Genomic DNA, 18,841 nt, shown 5'->3' on the forward strand with positions numbered 1-18,841 from the left:
TGTTTGAGGATTCGGAGAGTCGATAAAACTATACAGTAATTACAAGTGGGCTGGAGGTATAGCTCAATGATTAAGTGCTTCTTTAGCATAAAGCCTAGGTTCAATACCCTGCACAATATAAACAATAATAGACCATGTAGTAATTATATAAAATATCAGACCATAACTGAGCCCAAGAAAATACTAGTGAACAAATAACTAGTACTCAGGATATTTTCCTTTATGTGACTCATATATGTATATTAATAACAAATAGATAAGGGAACCTCAAACAATAATGTTATCATTCTATCAAGAAAATAAACCATAGCATTATGGTTCATGAGTTATAAGAATTAAAAGAGGTCCAGGGGACCTCTTTTAGTGGTACAGTGTATTTTCGTATGCACAAAGCCCCAGTTTAACTTCCTAGAACCAAGAAAAAAAATAATTGCAGTACACAGCAGAATTATTATATTATGTTCCATAAATCAGCAGTTACTATGTATTAAAAATAATTTTAAGCAAAATTCTAAAAGTAAAACTGTAACTTCAAGTAAGGAATTCATTTAGCTATTCTTTAAAATTATGCTACAGCAAGAACACAGAACTTGAAAAATTCTATTTAATAAAGCTAATTGATATCTTGTCTGTAGGTAAAAAAATAATGAGCTGCAAAAACCTGAAACTGAGATTGCGTCCATCACAGTTGCAAGCATAAATACGCAAGTCTGAACAAACAGGAAAGGCTAGCCCAACAACTGACAACTGAGAGCCAGGTTTCTGAAGGTAGATCCAGTTTGTGTTTATCCTACTATTTACTTCACAGATAGCTGAATTTGACCCAATGATTAAGCAACTTCATTAGGACCTATTTTTTGCTCTCAGGTATCGAAGAAGTAGATTTTGGTGTTTAACAGATCACCTTTCATTATCAAAAGTCTAACATGGGAAAGCATATGATAGATATAGGTGAAAAAAACTATTATTCTGATATACTGGCACTGTGATAATGCAAAACTCCTCTATCTTGATAGTAAATCTTATCATTGGTTAGTTTGTGTATATTGTCTAGTTGTATGTGCTTGAAATTCTTGAGAACTTGATTTGCTTAATTTTAAAAAGCAATTACTATGATTCACTAAAGTTGTTTATGTGCTTGTAGAGCATGTGGTCACTAAATTAAAAATATTGCCTAAATGTTTGAAAAAAATAGATTTTAAAATTCTAAGGAAAGAGTAAGTAGTGCTAAATAAATGGAAATAATTGTTAAATGTAATAAAGTATAAGGCAATAACTTGTACAAAAGGGAATATTTGTACAAAAATTGAAATCCATAACTTATAAAAAGATCTGTAAGATAGTTTATGAAAATGAATTAAAACTTACTTATTGTCAATGTTCTAATGCTTCAAAAGTCTCCCCAATACTTAAAAAAAAAACTACTAACAAATTTCATGCCAGGGTTTTGCTTCAATTTTAATATGAGCCACTCTCCCAAATATCAATGCTAAATAACAAAGAATCTGTTTCAGTATACAAAATGAAGAGTTTGTCTTAATTTTCAGGTCTTAAGAGATTATTAACAGTATAAGCATATTCATTTTTCTTAAAGGACAGCATTGTGAATTGCACATAACACATTGTGAATAAAAATAAGTAATTTTTAAAATAGCTGATATAAAAATAATTCACCTGAGAATAAATTCATTCATTGTAATATACATTTTCAGAAAAGAAAATGTAAAACCAATGGGAACAATATTAAAAACATATAAGAAATAAGTAGTTATAAAGCTTATCTAGTTACAGAAAAATATAGATGTTATTTTAACCAACTCAAAACACAAAATATTGATCGACCAACAGAATCACAATAAAAACAAAGGCAATGCTTACCGTAGATGGAATAATTGTACCCCTACAAAATACTATTAGTACTACTTGCAAAGCATTCATCACAGTATAGCTAGTTAAATGAGAATATATCTTCCATCTGCTGGATTTTAAGATCTTACAAGGCCAAACTGACGAACCTATTGCTAGAAATACAATCACTGAAATGTTTGCTGAATTAGAAAAGCTACTCCAAAAATGTTTTAATGAATCAAAAACACTGACTTAAGATAATGTTTTGCTAATTTAAAAGGAAAAAATGCTTTTCAAGAAAATTATAGCCTTGGGCTGGGAAGGTGGCTCAGTGGTAGAGCGCTTGCCTTGCATGCATGAGGCCCTGGGTTTGATTCCTCAGCACCACATAAGCAAAAAGAAAAAAGCCGGAAGTGGCACTGTGGCTCAAATGGTAGAGTGCTAGCTTTGAGCTGAAGAGCTGAGGGACAGCGCCCAGGCCCAGAGTTCAGGCCCTACGACCGGACCCTCCCCCCCAAAAAACAAACAAAAAAAAAACTATAGCCTTTTACAGAAAATAAACTAGAAAAACAATAAAAGGTACACTCAAAATGTTTTTCGGTGTTATGGAGTGGTTCCAAATGCAGCAGAGCCTTATTAATGATCAGACATTCAGCAAAACCCAGTCTTTACTCCACGTTTACAATCTGATTGTGACTGGACAATATAGAGTAGATAAGTAATGCTGGGTTTTTTTTTCCATCTCTTGCCTAAAATATGTATTCATTTATTTACTTTCACTTACAAGAACATTACTAAGGTTAGTAAGTTAACCCATTTTAAAATAAAGACATGGAACAATGCATATTGAATACAATAAATAATAAGCTTCTATTTGACTTTTTGTCTTTTCCCCTCAGCTCACTTACCCATGCTTTCTTAAGAATTATGTAAGTTACACCTGAGTTAGAACGACATTGTCACATTACAAAGAGGAACTGAACATCCCTACAAATATCTTAATTCATGACCAAAATACATTCCCTCTGAACATATAAACCTAAAAAAATAATTTAAATGTCTTATGTAAAATGCTTACAAGAGTATGTATTCATATACAAAACAGTAAAAGAACTGAGCCCAAGCACTAAGAACATGATTAGTCAGCATAATTGACTTTCATTTTGTAGGAAAATAATTTACTTTGTACTGGTCACAGATTCACAAAATGTTAATAGTTTCCAAGTCTACATGAAAGCAAAAAAATGTTCTATGTTAGTCATGCTGCTCTATTTTATAAACACATTGTAAGCCAGGCACAGAGGCTCAATCCTAGCTACTTGGGAGGCAGAGATCAGGGAAAGCTATTTGAGTCCAGCCTGCAAATGAAAATTCAAGAGACTATCTCACTCAGTGGCTAGGTATAGTGCATCTATTCTCCCAGCTTATTAAATAAACACTATGGCTTGGCTCAGTGGTGCACATCTGTTATCCTCAGTGACATGGGGAAGTCCAAGTAGGAGGATCAAAGCTCAGACTCATCTAGGTATAAATCAAGACTTTATCTTGAAAATAACCAAGGCAAAAAGGGACTGTGGGCATGGATCGGGTGTCAGAGCACCTGCCTAACATGTCTGAGGCCCTGAGTTCAATTCCCAGTACCTCTAAAAAATAAAGTGAGTAAAATAACATTTCATTTTTTTTAGAAGAGCCAGGTACTTGGGGGAAAATATTTTCCAGTGACTGCTCTAGCAAACAATGAGTATACACTTTTGTTTCATATACTGAGTATACATGCTCAAGGTTATATATAATCACAAAATCACACCCAAAGGAAGGCCCCTAGGTGCTTGTATAAGTACTGAATATTAAAGGCTATCTCTTTAGATTTATGGCACCATTTAGCAATGACTTGCTTAGAAAATATAATGTGCTATTTATTAATTTATCCACCAAGGTAAAGTTTCTCTAGTAAATGTGTCTTGATTGTGTTCTTCATGCAGTAGTATTAACTAGATGTAAAAGTAAGATTCTTGGGTAAAGAATCCAAAATTACAGTTTGGTTTCATGAAGCAAGTGCCTGCCAACTAAATCTTGTAAGTTGAAAACTTAGCTATAGGCTGTAAAATCCAAGTAGAGACTTGTAAGATGGTTCATTTAGATGAGAGTACCTTTGTAACAGTAAGTATCTTTAGGAATTGCTAAAGCAATTGTGAGAAATATGAGTTGTGTGCTTTGTGCTGAGATAAAAACACTATTTTAAATCAGTTGCTGTAGTCTGAAATCATGGATATTGTATTATACATTAGAGACAAAGAATTAATAACTTCACTGAAGAGGCTGTCTATTTAAAGAAAGTAAGTTCCACATCTTTCTGTTGTCAATATTGTTTTCTAATGCACTATTCACATTCCCTATATACTTTTTGAAAAGATAGTACTTTTATACACCTGGTTATTTATGTTATAGCAATGGTACATAAATTGGCTAAGTAAGTAAATATTTCTAAGACTATATTACCCAAATCTTATTTCAACTCTTATCACAGAGTAAATTTCTGGTTCTTATTAAATAAAATTATATATATTCTAGTTCCAACTTTTTTATCATGAGATATTAAATAAATCTACAGGTTGATTAAGTTTAAAACTATAGAAGAGAAATTTGAATAATAAAATTTACCAAGATAAATGGTGATCCAATAAATTATCCAAAAATAAAATTAGATGTACCCTTTGTGAAGAAGAGAATAAAAACCTTCTATCTTCCATGAAGGGTTGGGGAGAAAGTCTTCAACCTCAATCATTATAGCAGAGAATCATACTGCTGCATAATAACTGAAACATCTATTAATTTTACTATAAGCAAAAGAAATATAACTTCTAAAACCTAATGTCTAAAATCACCTTCTGGACCAACATTTTACCTAATGCATTGTGACTGATGACTGACACCTAGTGGATGTAACTTCTCTCAGCTTACTACATTGAGAGTTTTATGGCTTACAAATTAGGATTTGATGGGGACAGGGAGGGGAAGGGGCAGGAGAGTTGGTCCTGGGGCTTGAACCTAGGGACTGGACGTTGTCCCTGAGCTCTTTTGCTCAATGCTAGTGCTCTACCACTTCGAGCTCCACTTCTGGTTTTCTGGTGGTTAATTGGAGATAAGGTCTCATGGACTTTTCTGCCTGGGCTGGCTTTGAACTGCAATCCTCAGATCTCAGCCTTCTGAGTAGCAAGGGTTACAGGCCCTGGCTACACATTAGGTTTTAAAGAGTGAGAACTTCCACTAAAAGTTCCTTTCCAAATTTAAAAGTGGAAAATTAAAAACTTTCTCAATGCCTTAGTTATTCTATGTATTAGTTATGTACTTATTTTTATTTAGACTGGGATGTTACATAGTTATGTAAAAAAGGGTACAGACTTTCAAAGATACCTATATAATGTGAAATTATTCTATTACTATTTCTTTAAATCATAAATTCAGAAACACTATTTTTCCAAAAGTGTATAGGATGTTATACAGACTACATTCAATATATTCTAAGATATAAACATGCAGGTTGACTTAATTATATATTAGTTTTATTTAGAGAAAAGTAAAATACACAACCACAAAATATCAATGAAAGAACTTAGGAAAATCCCAAACACTTTCATGTTTCTCTAGTTATTATTCAAATAATAAACTTTTAAATCAAAGTTAAAATAAAGTGAAGAAATAAGTTCAGTATCATTAATCAAAGTGAGCAACACAAACTCAAAATACTACTCTGTCTTCCTGTGTTCTTTCCCACCAAAGTGTGCTATTTAAAGTGCCACAACTATTGTCTTCTTCCTCTTGCTCTTTGGTGAGTTCAACAAAAACCTAGATGAAAGACAATAAATGAATAAAGCATTACATATCTCAAATAACTTTTAACTAAATTAGAAATGGTATAAGGGCATGTCTAATTATACTAACAAGTACCTTTAATACTATTCAAACAAAGTAAGTTTCTTCCTTAACTACATATGTGTGAAGATGGGTGGTTCTTTAGAAGACTAATAGATTATTCCCCTAGTTAATATGTCATGTATGATTTGCATAAAAATAATACATTTAGACAATTTTAGATGTTTTAATATGAAATACCACCATCATGAATTATTTTCTTTAACAAGCTGCAAGCTCAGCTATTCTTAGTAAGCAAATGAAAAGTAACTTCAATTATTCGATATTATATAAATTGTCTACTGCACCCCATAAATATATAGATATGATTTTCCAATTTAAAGTATTTTCAAAAAACCCAGAAAAAAAGAACAAAATAAGCAAAAAGAGAACCTAAATTATTCAAGTGAGGTGTGGTGGTTAAGTCTGTAATCCCAGCTACTTGGGACATGGAGACAGTTTGAAGCCACCTAGGTTAACGCACAAGACCCTATCTGAAAACTAAATGAAAAGCAAAAAGGACTAAGGGTGTGGTTCAAGTTACAGGCTCTGAATTCAATGTCTAATACAGCTCCCCCAAAAGATTATTCTACATAAATTCTTTAATATGAAATAAAATATTTTTGTAATTAATGATGTGGTACCTGTTCCAATGTTGCTTGAGAAAAACTATATTCTTCAATGGCGAAAGTATGTTTAGCTATTAAAACATAAAAACAGTATTACTTATCAATATTTTTAATGAATAAAATGGTAGTAACTACTAGGGTAGCAAACAATGTTTTAAAAGCCTCTGTAAATGACTCATTTAAACTAGAAGTGGCCAAAGCAGTGCTCAGTCCTACTCTTCTTTCTTCCCCTTGTTGGCTACTCCTCTGGAGCCCAAAGCACTTTTAAGTGAAACTTAATTGTCCTACTTCATCTATTTTCACTATGTCTAAGATTTTTCCTCCTTTTGTCCTTTTCCCTCATCCCTGTTATTTTCTTTCATTTTTTTTCTTTGTCTCTTTCTCTTTTTTTATCCAAGACCAAGACTCAAACATGGTATCTGATGCTTTGACTCATTAGCTGGTGCTCTAACACCTGAGACATACTTCTGACCCAGCATATCTTCTTTTACTTCCTGCTCCCTACCTCCCATTCCACAACTTCAGTAGCCTGTTCTTGGTTCTTGAATGAAATTCTTAATATTAGATCCACTTTTCTATATTACAGATCTTTCTGCAATCTAAAAACATATGTTTTTACAATTATTGCCTTCATCTTAAGTAGCTCAGCTGTTTTTTTAATCATAAAATCTCCAGGAAAGCAGGTACTTTACATAACTATGCAATTGCATAGTCAGGTCCAAAAGTAATTAATTGGTGCTCTTAGGCTGAAAGATATTATGCTAAAAGACATAGCTATTATGGGGATTTGTGGGATATAGGGAAATATTTTTGTATTCAGCACTTGAAAAAGTAATAATCAAAGAAGTTTTATACTTATGATACAGGTAGATACAGGTTGGTTCTCTACTTACAAATGTTATAAAATAACCTGTATATGAAACTAGCACAGGCCAGGAACTTACCCCTTTCAAATGCTACCTGCATATACTTATTGTATCTCCCATTTGGAGAGTGGTTTTGTTGTTTTTGTTTTTTGTGTTGGTCCTAGGGCTTAAACTCAGAGCCTGGGCACTGTCCCTGAGTGTTTTTACTCAAGGCTAGTGTTCTACCACTTGAGCCACCGCTCCACTTCTGGCTTTTTGCTGGTTAATTTGAGATAAGAGTCTCAAGGTCCTGTGTAACTTGTTTTTTTATTTTTTTTTCTTTTGTTGGTTGTGGGGCCTGAACCAGATCTGGGCCTGGCCGCTGTCCCTCAGCTCTTCAGCTCAAGGCTAGCGCCCTACCACTTGAGCCACAGCGCCACTTCCAGCTTTTTTCTTTTTGCTTATGTGGTGCTCAGGAATCGAACCCAGGGCCTCATGCATGCAAGGCAAGCTCTCTACCACTGAGCCACCTTCCCAGCCCCACTATCACTTGTTTTTTAATGCTAAATTTCAACACACTTCTTTAAAAACTTAGAGCCTACTTCCTGCACTATGAATTCTTTCCTCTGTACTACTACCACTAGAGGCTTGATACTACTGCTACTTAAATGGCCCAGTAGGAATCAAGGATTCAGTAACGTAATGCTCCTGGCTACTGTAATGAAGTGCTATAAGACTAGCTAATCCTTCCTATGGACTCTAGTTGTGATCAGCTGTAGCACTGTCCACTAAACATTCCAGGTTTAGATCAGAATATATGAATTTTATGAAGTCACTGACATTTGTTATCTCTGTCTTAGTCAAACAAAAGTTTATTTCTTAGATGGCACAGTTTCAATAATAAGAATGATTATCCAGTTTTAAACTTTCTAAACAAAAGATTTTATTAAGCTGAGAACTATCTCTTACAATATTGCCAAATACTACTTACCTTCTTCCAGTTTAGAAAAACATTGTGAAAGAGACTGAACATCTTCCTTAGGAATTTTATAAGCCAGAATAGAAGAAAAACTGAAAACAAAGATAAAAAAGAGGAAAATTCAAAAGCTGTTATTACTATATTCCAGGCTAGTTCAATTTTCTTAATTCAAAATGAAACTCTACTAATCTCTTTGTATTTATTTAAATAAAGTGTGAAATGAAAGAATAAATCCATGGATAGTAAAATAATTATCATTCCTATTAAATAAGAGCTAAATAAGAACTATCAGAGATAGTACTTAAGCTTTTTGACTAACTCTAAAGATATAACTCTAAATACAAAATTTTATTTATTAGATTTCATTAGTACTATATTAGATAGATGACAGATATGGTGGAAGTGGAGCTGTGGGTTAAGGTGGTGGAGCACTAGCCTTTAGTAGAAAACTCAAGGACAGCATCTAGGCCCTGAGTTCAAGTCACAGGATCAACAGAAACACAAACAAATAAAGATAGATATGTTCATCATGTAAGACATATAGAGATATAGATACAACCTGTGACTGAAAAGACCTTTTTCCCGATCCTTAATATAACCTTTTATGATTACAGCTGTATAAAGAAAAATAAGCACATTTTAAAAGTTGTGTGTGTGTTTTTTACCTTTCCTGACGGCTTGCATTTGGGAAAATATATTGAATTTCTCTTTGAAGACGATCTATTTCTATGTTTTCTATCCAGTCTTTTAATTTAATTTCCAAAAAGTAGCCTTTTCCAAATTTACTCTTTAGATGTTGTACTGTCCCAATGCATCTAAAGTAATTTTTAAAAGAAAGAATAGATATAATATGGGTTGACAGTTTCAAAGCATGATTTCTCTTTTTTTTTTAAGATACAACTCTGTTGGGAAACTTTACACTTCTAGGAAAGTTGCAAAAGTAATCCAGCATCCCATATGCCTTATCAAGTTTTAGTTTCTCTACTATTTTCATTTTATATCCCTATTGTATACTTGCTAGAATCAAGAAACCAATAATATTACATAAGCATGAACTAAACTTGAGGCTATGTTTTCCTCTAGCATTCTTGCTTCAATTCTAGGATTCTGTTTCATATTGTACTTAGTTATGTTTCTTAGTTTTCAATAGTCAGTGATAATTTCTTACTCATTTCTTTGTCTTAACTGCATACTTTTGAGAAGTACTAGTGTGATGCTCTTTTGCAATGTTCTTCATTTTGAGTTTGCCTAATAGTTTTCTCCAGATTAGAATAGGTTGTGAATTTTGGACATGATACTACACAACCATGTACTTACACTTCTTATCCAATAATATCATATTAAGGAGAACATGATATATGTTCAATGTTGCTTAGTTAAGGCATTTGTCAGGTTTCTCAACTGTTAAGTTGGCATACTTCCTTTTCCATATTTGAAACCTCTAAGTGCAGCACAAACATGGAATTGGGGAAGATTACACTTTCCCTTTTTGAGTTGCCAGTATCTACATATATATTTAGAATCATTCTGGAAGGCAAACTGCCTCTTGCCTTTACTAATCATTGACTGATTCATTCATTCAAGCACTGTGTATGTAAAAACTCTGATAAATCCAAAATGCCTACTTTTAAAAATAACAAGCATTAAACCTTAAAATGACATTCTAAGTTATTGCCAGTTACAAATGACGTAACCAGCCATATTTTTTAAAAATTAATATATTTCTAACAAATTCTAAAGGAAATTAACTAGTTCAAAAATCTTTAAATAACCCTCTTTTTAACAGTGAAATAGTAAATATTTTCTTAATGTTACTGAAAGGACCACATTCAAAATGAACCTCCACTCTCTTTCCCTGAAGGATGTGCTGTTTAGACATCTACCTTAACTGCCCAGACACCATAATAGCCACTCGGTCACAGACAGCCTCTGCTTCTTCCATATAATGTGTGGTCAGAATAGCAGCCCGTTTTTTGTTTTTAAAAGCAGTTCGAATTGCTCGCCTACAAAAGAGAAATAAAACCAAAAGAAGAGGAGCACAAATATACGTTAATGAAAATAATGCTTTGAGTTTTTTTTTTTTTCTCTCAGTCCTAGGACTAGAACTCAAAAGCCTAAGCCCTGTCTATGACCTTCTTTAATTTTTTTGCCAGTCCAGGGGCTTGGACTCAGAGCCTGGGCAATGTCTCTGAGCTTCTTTTTGCTCAAGGCTAGCACTCTACCACTTGAGCCACAGCACCACTTGTGGCTTTTTCTGTTTATGTGGTACTGAAGACTCAAACCCAAGGGCTTCATGCATGCTAGGCAAGCACTCTACTACTAAGCCACAATCCCAGCTTCCTGAGCTAGTTTTGTTCAAAGCTAATGGTCTACCATTTGAACCCCAGTCTACTGCCAGCTTTTTTGGAAAGTTAGTAGAAATAAAAGTTTCATGGACTTTTCTGCTCAAGATGGCTTCTAATAATGATCATCTCAGCCTCTTGAGTAGCTAGGATTACAGGTGTGAGCCACCAGCATTCAGCAAATCATGCTTTTATTTAAAACCAGTTATTTCACTTAAACTTACAAACATTAGTTGCTATAGCTATTATCATATGTTAATTATATGTTATATAGCATACTACATATTCTATAATATATATTAATATTATATATTATTTAATTTTTCTATTCTAATTTATTTTTGTACATTTGAATAGCTGACAAATATCTCATGATTTCAAATGTTTATATGAGTTAAAAGTATAGTAAGTGGGCTGAAGTACAACTCAGAGGTAGATCACTTGCCTACCATGTGCAAGGCCCTGGTTTCAATACCTCGCACCACAAAATAAACAAACAATAACCAGTATTTTTCAGAGAGAAGAATCACATATTTTAATAATTATCCATATACTAGTTTCTTCTCTGGAATATATAAAATACTATGAACACTTCAACGAAAATAGGATAAAATTTAAAAGGTTAAGGAAATAATTTTATAAATCGAAATTTTTAATTATAATTTTGTCAGTTATATAGAATTTTAAATCAAAATGTACACTTAACTAATGTACAACTACTAGATAAACTAAAAGACACTATTCTCTTCCTCTACAGGTAACAAAAGACAATGTTTTTGTCAAGTGTTTATAATACTATACTCACCACATGTGTTGTTTGGCTTTAGGGTCCATGCCTGTAGATGGTTCATCTAACAGAGTAACTGAAGGATTCCCAAGCATACTTAGAGCAAAGCATAACTAGATGGGAAGGAAAAAGAGAGAGAAGGATGGGTAAGGGTTCACTGTAACAAGTCTTATCAACTATTAGTTACAGGCACTAAAGTATCAATATAATTGATACATTACTAGTTTAAGAAGTACCTTTCGCTTAATCCCTGAAGGTAGTTTCTTTATGGTTTTCTGAAGATGTTCTTTTATATCAAGAGCATTTGTTATCCTGCAAAGTGAGTAAAAAAAATAAATTCACCATAATATATCTATATATATAAATTAAATACAAATTAAATGATCATTGGTATTTTTTCTACAAGTTACTTAGATGAAGCTTAGTTAATTACATTTTAAAAATCTTCAGTTTGTATCATTTAAATGAATTAATGATTCACAAACAAATGATTCACTTTAAAATATAGCTCACAGACAAGCATAGTGGTACATATCTGAAATTACAGCTACTCAGAAGAATGGTGAGTAAATGCAGTTGACTTAAGGGTAGAGAAGGGAGGAAGTAAATGGAGGAGAACAATTGAAGGAGAAAGTTGATCAAGATTCATTGTACTCATAACCTAACATACAGAATGTTAATCTCATTCTACAATTACTTATATTTTTTCAGGCAGAGGCAGGAGAATTGCACTTTGAGAATAGCTTCAGAAAAAGAGCAGGAAGAAGTCGTCTGCAAAAGTAAAATAATAACTATACTGGGGAAGAAGCTCAAGTGGTAGAGTGCTTGCTTAGGCTACTATGCAAGTACTGGGATTCAGTCTCTAGTAACAGAAAATAAAATCATAAAAATTTACTGACATGTTCATTTTATAATTGAAAGTAGAAAAAGTGCCTTTTCATTACCATCACAGTTTTGTAAAGAATATAGTAAAAAGTATGTTTAATGAAAATGATTCAGAAATGTCAGAAGTTAGAAAATTGTGGTGTAAACCTTCCCAAGTACAAAAGGAATCTAATGAAAATTACTTTACCGACTTATTACTTCTTTCATGTCACTGGCACTCATTCCTTTCACAGCTCCATAAACTTCAAAATGTTCCTGCAATGTAAGATCTGGCCACAATGGGTTTATTTGAGGACAGTAACCCATACACTTAATGTAATTATCATCTTCAGTTGTGTCTGGAGTATAATCTCCCAGAAATACCTACAGAAATACAAACCAATTTCTAGTGAACATTTCTGCTTAGTTTCTATTGTGAAAGGAATAGGAAGTAGAGAAACTAGAGTATTATCAGGTCAGATTTCCACTGCTTTCTGATGATGGAAGATAAGCTGCAGTTCAGTGACATGGATGGAAACATTGATTATACTGCAATTCTATGTAGGAAAGCAAGCCACCCTTGTAACTAGGAAGATCAGACGTCCTCAGCATCATATATCTGAGCCACGGAGTTAAAGGCATTTAGTCATTTAAATTTCTTAGGAATGAGATAGATATATAGGAAACAACCAAGGTCAAATCCAAAAGAAAATAGCATGCCTGTTATTGTCCAGGAAATTAAAAGGGAAAGAGATGAGAAATAGGGCCAGGGTAGTTTTGTGAAAATTTTACCTAATGGTAAGTGACTGTCTTGTAAGTAGAGACTAACAGATGGGTCAAGGCTAGTTTCCCTTATTTCCTAAAATATAATTGCTTCTCCCATTAAATAAGTAAATAAATTACTCATATGTAGTAATTACAGAAGCAAAAATGTCAATATATGTGTATGTTTGCACTGTGGGAGTAAAAACCTCACTGTATGTATTTTCACAGAGCAAAAAGATTAATAATTTATCAAGCTACACTAAAAATGGTAAAAATACAAAGCTTGAGCATCAAAACCTTAGTCTGCCATGAATTAATTTATCTTAATTAAGCCTATAAGTCATATTAAACAAGCCTTACACATATATACATATATGCATATGTCATACCTGGCCTGAAGTTGGCTCGACATCACCAACTAGAATATTAATAATTGTGCTTTTTCCTGCACCGTTTGGACCTAACAGTCCCAAGATCTCTCCTATAGGAATTGATAGAAAAAAGTTAATATTCAGATCAAACTAAAAATTGAAATTACTCTTCTGAAAGTTATTTCAAGAAAAAGAAATGCCAACCTTTTTTCACACAGAAAGAGATGTATCTAGTTGCCACTTTCTTTACTTTCCTTGAATGTAGGAAATCTTTCTTGTCATCATATTCTTTATGCAAATTGCTAACCATGATAGCTGGCTTCTAACAAAGGAGAGAATTTTAAGAGACATAAAATAGGTACACATCATTTCATGACACTATTCATACCTCATGACTGTATCATGAGAATTATTTCACTTAAAGGTAGTATACCAAAAATCTTCCACTTAAGACTTAAACCAGCCGGGCCCCGGTGGCTCACACCTATAATCCTAAATACTCAGGAGGCTGAGATCTGAGGATCGAGGTTTAAAGCCAGCCCAGGCAAGAAAGTCCATGAAACTCTTATTTCCAATAAACAACCAGAAAACCAGAAGTGGCACTGTAGCTCAAGTGGTAGAGTGCTAGCCTTGAGCTAAAGAGCTGAAGGACAGCGCTCAGGCCCAGAGTTCAAGCACCAAGACCGACAAAAAAAAAAAAAAAGACTTAAACCATAGCCTATTAAGAAGTATGCTCACAAAAGCATTTATTCCATGAGTGACTGTTTTCAGACTGATTCACATGCAAAGAAAAACATTCTTCAGACTAATTACTATACACTGACAACTTATTTTCACACTTAATATAAGTTAGGCAAAAATAACTAAATTACCTCTTCACAACATTGGCAACTCATCAGTTCTTTGACCTTCAGTCTTTCAGCTCTAACATCTTCATCTTCATCCTCATTATTTGGAGGATCTGGAAACTTCTTGTTTTTGTACTTTCTGGAAAATGTCCTAAATACATAAAAATAGTATATCTTGAAATAAAATAGTAAGTTTAAAAGCATTACATAGAGAAAAGATTTTTAAAAGTACATCAACATGAAAGCTGGAGATATTGCTGAAAGTTGAAATTAAAAGAGACACTTTTCACGGATTTTGGCAGTTTAATTATATGATATAAATCTATTCAATAGTCATCATTAAATGCTCTGAATAACTGATACCTCCCAGAGACATATGACAAAATATATGCTCAGACAGTATAGATTATATAATTCCAGTTGCATGAAATGTTTTTAGAATAGGAAATCTCAAAGAAAGATAAGATAGATTTGCTGGTTACTAAAGGCAAGAGCATGAGGAGACAGAGAAGTGACTGTTAATGGGTACAATTTTGTTTAGGAGTGCTAGAATTTTTTTAAAATTATGTTATGCTGATAGTTGCACAACTGTGGAGATATTAAAGAAAAAACATTAAGGGAAAAAACCACCTGACCTGAAAAAAGGATCCTGCCTTATTGATCTGCCTCCATGTTTTTTCTCATAATATTGCAGGAGGAAAATCCACAGAATACACTGAAGGTAAGGCTAAAAGAAAAGCATGTAACAGTTCATGACTGAATGTGACTAAAGCGCATTTTAATTTCCCCAACAGTGCCAGCAGCATTTAGAAAACATACATTAGGTTCCTTACCATCACCAAGTAAATTTTTAATAAGAATTATGTTATGTTTACCATGACTAATTATAATTAAAGATATTCTGAGATGGGGTTTTGTTTTGTTTTGGTGCTTTGTATTAAATCCAAAAACCTCATATATGTAAGCACATTCTTTACCACTGAATTATATCCAGTCCTAAATTTTAATACAAACTAAATTTAGTTTTAATAAAATTATCCTTCACATATTTTCTACCTCTGTAATGTTCATATGCTATCAGTTTCATAAAATATAATCAAACACAAAAGCCTTGCTTTTGCCTTTATGAATGACAGAATTGTAATTAAACAGCATTTATATTATGAAAATTCTAGGTATATAAAAGTGAACAGAGTAAATGAAAGATATTATCAGTGAAATGCAGATTAGGTAGCAATAATATATTTCTTAGGTACCTTGTTTTTCATGCAATAGATAAAGACAAACGTAACTAAAACCAGACAAACTAGTCATTCTTAAGGTTGCATGTTAATATACAAAACCATTGATTTTTTTCTTACCATTATAACTGCTACTAAAAGCCTATCCCATGGATTGAAAGTCTTCTCATGTTTTGGTATTGTCTTCCAAGAAACCTAAAACAAAAGTTTTAAGTGTATATACTATATATGTAGAAATATTTGGATTAAAGTAAAATTTTTTTCAGCAAATCAGTACTCTCCAAAAGTTATATGCATAGTAATAAGCTTTATTTTGAATCTAAATTAAATTTTCCTTGCCATAATATATGATGGCAGATATAAATTAAACATATACTGAAGAAAAACAATAACAAAATGGAGTTGAGCAATAAATAGTAATAAATAATCCTAAATTAAGAACTTGAGTAGACACCAGTGGTTCACACCTATAATTCTAGCTACTCAGGAGCCTGACAGCTAAAGATTGCAGTTCAAAACTAGTCCAGGCAGGAAAGTCTGTGAGACTCTTATCTCCATTTAACTACCAGAAAACTGGAAGTGGCGCTCTCACTCAAAATGGCAGAGTGCTAACATTGAGTGAAAAAGCTTAGGGACAGCATCTAGGCCCTGCAGTCAAGCCTCATGACTGACCAAAAAAAAAAAAAAAAACTGGAATCAGTAACTTTTTTCCCCTAATCACATGTAAATTTCTTTCAATTATCCAGTTTTACTAAAATTAATTTTTTTTGTTTTCTTGGGAAAAAAATCTATCTTACTCTTTTTTTACATCCCTTTATAGTATTACACATTATTTGATGCTGCAAGAACTTTTATGAACACTGGGAGACATCAGATCCTATTTATATTTATCTGCATCATTCTGAGCATCAAAGAATGCATATGAACAAATCCTTCTCTTTTGACAATCTATATCTAGACATATTTGAAAAGATCCACAATTACTTTAAATTGCTAAATTATAACTATTCAAGTACTAACCATTAACTTGACTCATTTTACTTCTTTAGTATAAGTACTAAGATCTCAAAGATCATACAATATGTACTTATACTTTTATAATAAAATATGTAAAACTTACCTTTATAAAAGAAATGAGGCAACCCAGAAGTGGATAGATTGGAATGGCTATACAAAAAGTGTAATGAAAAACAGCTGTAACTGTATATCCCATGAAGAAAGTTATTTCAGTGATTACAATACAAGTCAATGCTGTCTGAAGAAAAGCAAGGAGAAAACAAGTAAGAAAGGTTTAAAAACTACATACACACTTACTTGTAAACTGCTGATTCAGCATTTACTGTTTCAATCTAATGAAATATAAAGCCAAGAATCCTTAACCAGGAAGCATCAGCTGGCTAGGCCCAATAGTTTGTAGCCACTTTTTTTTTTAGTTAAGTCCTAGTTAAGGACTTTTGGAAACCCCTCCACCCACCCCTCCCCCCCAGTTTCTGGAATGGATTATGTGGGAGATAAACACACAAGATGTCACCAGTTCACTCTCTAAATTCTACACTTACACACTGAATATGATCATGAGAGTTCATGCCTCTTAAATAAGATGCAATAAGAAACTGAAATAATATGAAATGTCACTTACCACAGAATAGATAAATGACCAAAACTCTTTGGTATTTAAAATTTTCTTAAAGGTAAAAGAAGCAATGTAAGTGAATAGAATAACTGATGGAACATAACCAATAAGGCAAAAAACCTGCAAAATAGAAATGTGTACATTTCTGTAAAAATATCAATTGCTAGTAACATATAGCATATATTAGCTAATAACTAATCTTCACATTTTATTCCTCCACAAATCATGATAACACCTAGAAACTGGTTACTTGAAGAGTTATTACATTTTACTCAGTCAGTAAAAACCATGCTATTAATATGAAAATAATACAACATTGAAATTATAATTTAAGATAAATACTATTTTCACTTTGAGAAAGTCTTTTTAGCAGTACTGGGGATCACACGCAAGGCCAAGTCTACCTGAGATTATACATTATACAAGCCAATCCTACTTTTGCTTCTTACACCAAGTAAAATGCTATCTTTTCATTGTTTCATTAGGAAAAGAAAGTGTGGCTGGTTACAATTGTGTCTCTCAAGTATTAGCTATTTTAATGTAACAAACTCCATGTATTAGCATTACTTCTGCTTGGTTTTTTTTGCTGGTAGATCTCACACTCGCTTGGCTTGCTCAACTGGCATTCTATCAATTGAGCTACACTTCCAGGCCATCTTTTTGCTGGTTATTTTGGAGATGGAGTCTTCTGGATTTTTCTGCCCAGGCTGACTTTGAACCATGATATTCCAGATCTCGGCATCCTGAGTAGCTAAGAGTACAGGCACAAGCTGCTGGTGCTAAGCTTCTTAGTATAGCTTTATATATGGCAGAAACTAATATATCAGGGAAAAAGTGATAAGCATTCTTTCAGTAATAACATCACTTAGCCATTCTGTCTAGAGCAAAAAAGCTCTGGGACAGAACCCAAACCCAGGACTGGCACAAAAAGAAAAAGAAAGAATCAGTGTATAAGAAAGACCACTATTTTCAAGGAATTATTTTTAAATATTGTTACCATTTTAAAAGATCACACTATTAGGCTGTAGGCTTAACTTAGCTAATGCCTGCCTAACAAGCACAAGACAGAGTTCAATCCCCAATCTGCCAAAAAATAATCACTGTTAGCAATAGCAATTGAACTGACTTAAAGTATCCCATACAGCTGGGCATTGTTGGCTCATGCCTATAATCCTAGCTACTCAGGAGGCTGAGATTGGAGGATCGTAGCTCAAAGAAAGCTCTAGCAGGAAAGTCCTTGAGACTCTTATCTCCAATTACACAGAGCTGTGGTTCAAGTGGTGGAGTGCTTGACTTGAGCTGAAGAGCGCCCAGCCCAGAGTTCAAGCCCCATGACCACCACCACCAACAACAACAAAAAGTATCACATATAAATAAACAGTGCAGTGGCTCCTATTTTCTTAAAAAAAAAAAAAAGGATGTCCATATAACTCAACCAGACAGCTCTCATATAACTAGTTTTCTAATAATGATCCCTATAAATTGCATGAATACAACAACTTACCACAGCAAGAAATTTTACTGCATAAAAATATAGTCCATGATGAAATGCAAATAAGCTTCCTAGCATCAAAATGAGAACAACAAAAAATAAAGGGATATCAACAATTGCTTGTCCAATCCAATATGCAGATGGCAAAAGACCTGAAAGTTTAAGTTGCGTATAAGCTTTGATCTAAAAGAAAAAAAAGGATAAAAGTATCACAACTTTAAACATTTATCAAAGAAGAGTTAGAAAATTCAATAAATTATTGTAGAGCTTTTAATTATATATCAA

The 18,841-nt window shown here is 33.1% G+C and overlaps 1 protein-coding gene across 2 annotated transcripts in view; it reads right to left on the minus strand.

The window, feature by feature from the left end:
• Positions 1-5,392: 5,392 nt before the first annotated feature.
• The window catches only part of Abca5 (ATP-binding cassette, sub-family A (ABC1), member 5), a 71,502-nt gene continuing 58,053 nt past the window's right edge, over positions 5,393-18,841 (minus strand). For both annotated transcript variants that reach the window (XM_013038023.1, XM_013038022.1), the window contains 16 exons: positions 18,569-18,739; positions 17,071-17,184; positions 16,552-16,686; positions 15,552-15,626; positions 14,826-14,917; positions 14,215-14,341; positions 13,547-13,664; positions 13,361-13,452; positions 12,415-12,590; positions 11,579-11,654; positions 11,361-11,455; positions 10,097-10,216; positions 8,879-9,028; positions 8,226-8,305; positions 6,405-6,460; positions 5,393-5,694 (listed from right to left, as the gene is read on the minus strand). In XM_013038023.1, the coding sequence (XP_012893477.1) occupies positions 5,587-5,694; positions 6,405-6,460; positions 8,226-8,305; positions 8,879-9,028; positions 10,097-10,216; positions 11,361-11,455; positions 11,579-11,654; positions 12,415-12,590; positions 13,361-13,452; positions 13,547-13,664; positions 14,215-14,341; positions 14,826-14,917; positions 15,552-15,626; positions 16,552-16,686; positions 17,071-17,184; positions 18,569-18,739 (1,785 nt within the window). In that variant the 3' untranslated portion in view covers positions 5,393-5,586. The remainder of the gene's footprint in view (positions 5,695-6,404; positions 6,461-8,225; positions 8,306-8,878; positions 9,029-10,096; positions 10,217-11,360; positions 11,456-11,578; positions 11,655-12,414; positions 12,591-13,360; positions 13,453-13,546; positions 13,665-14,214; positions 14,342-14,825; positions 14,918-15,551; positions 15,627-16,551; positions 16,687-17,070; positions 17,185-18,568; positions 18,740-18,841) is intronic.

Source organism: Dipodomys ordii, unplaced genomic scaffold, assembly GCF_000151885.1.
Source record: "Dipodomys ordii isolate 6190 unplaced genomic scaffold, Dord_2.0 Scaffold7, whole genome shotgun sequence".
Classification (NCBI taxonomy): domain Eukaryota; kingdom Metazoa; phylum Chordata; class Mammalia; order Rodentia; family Heteromyidae; genus Dipodomys; species Dipodomys ordii.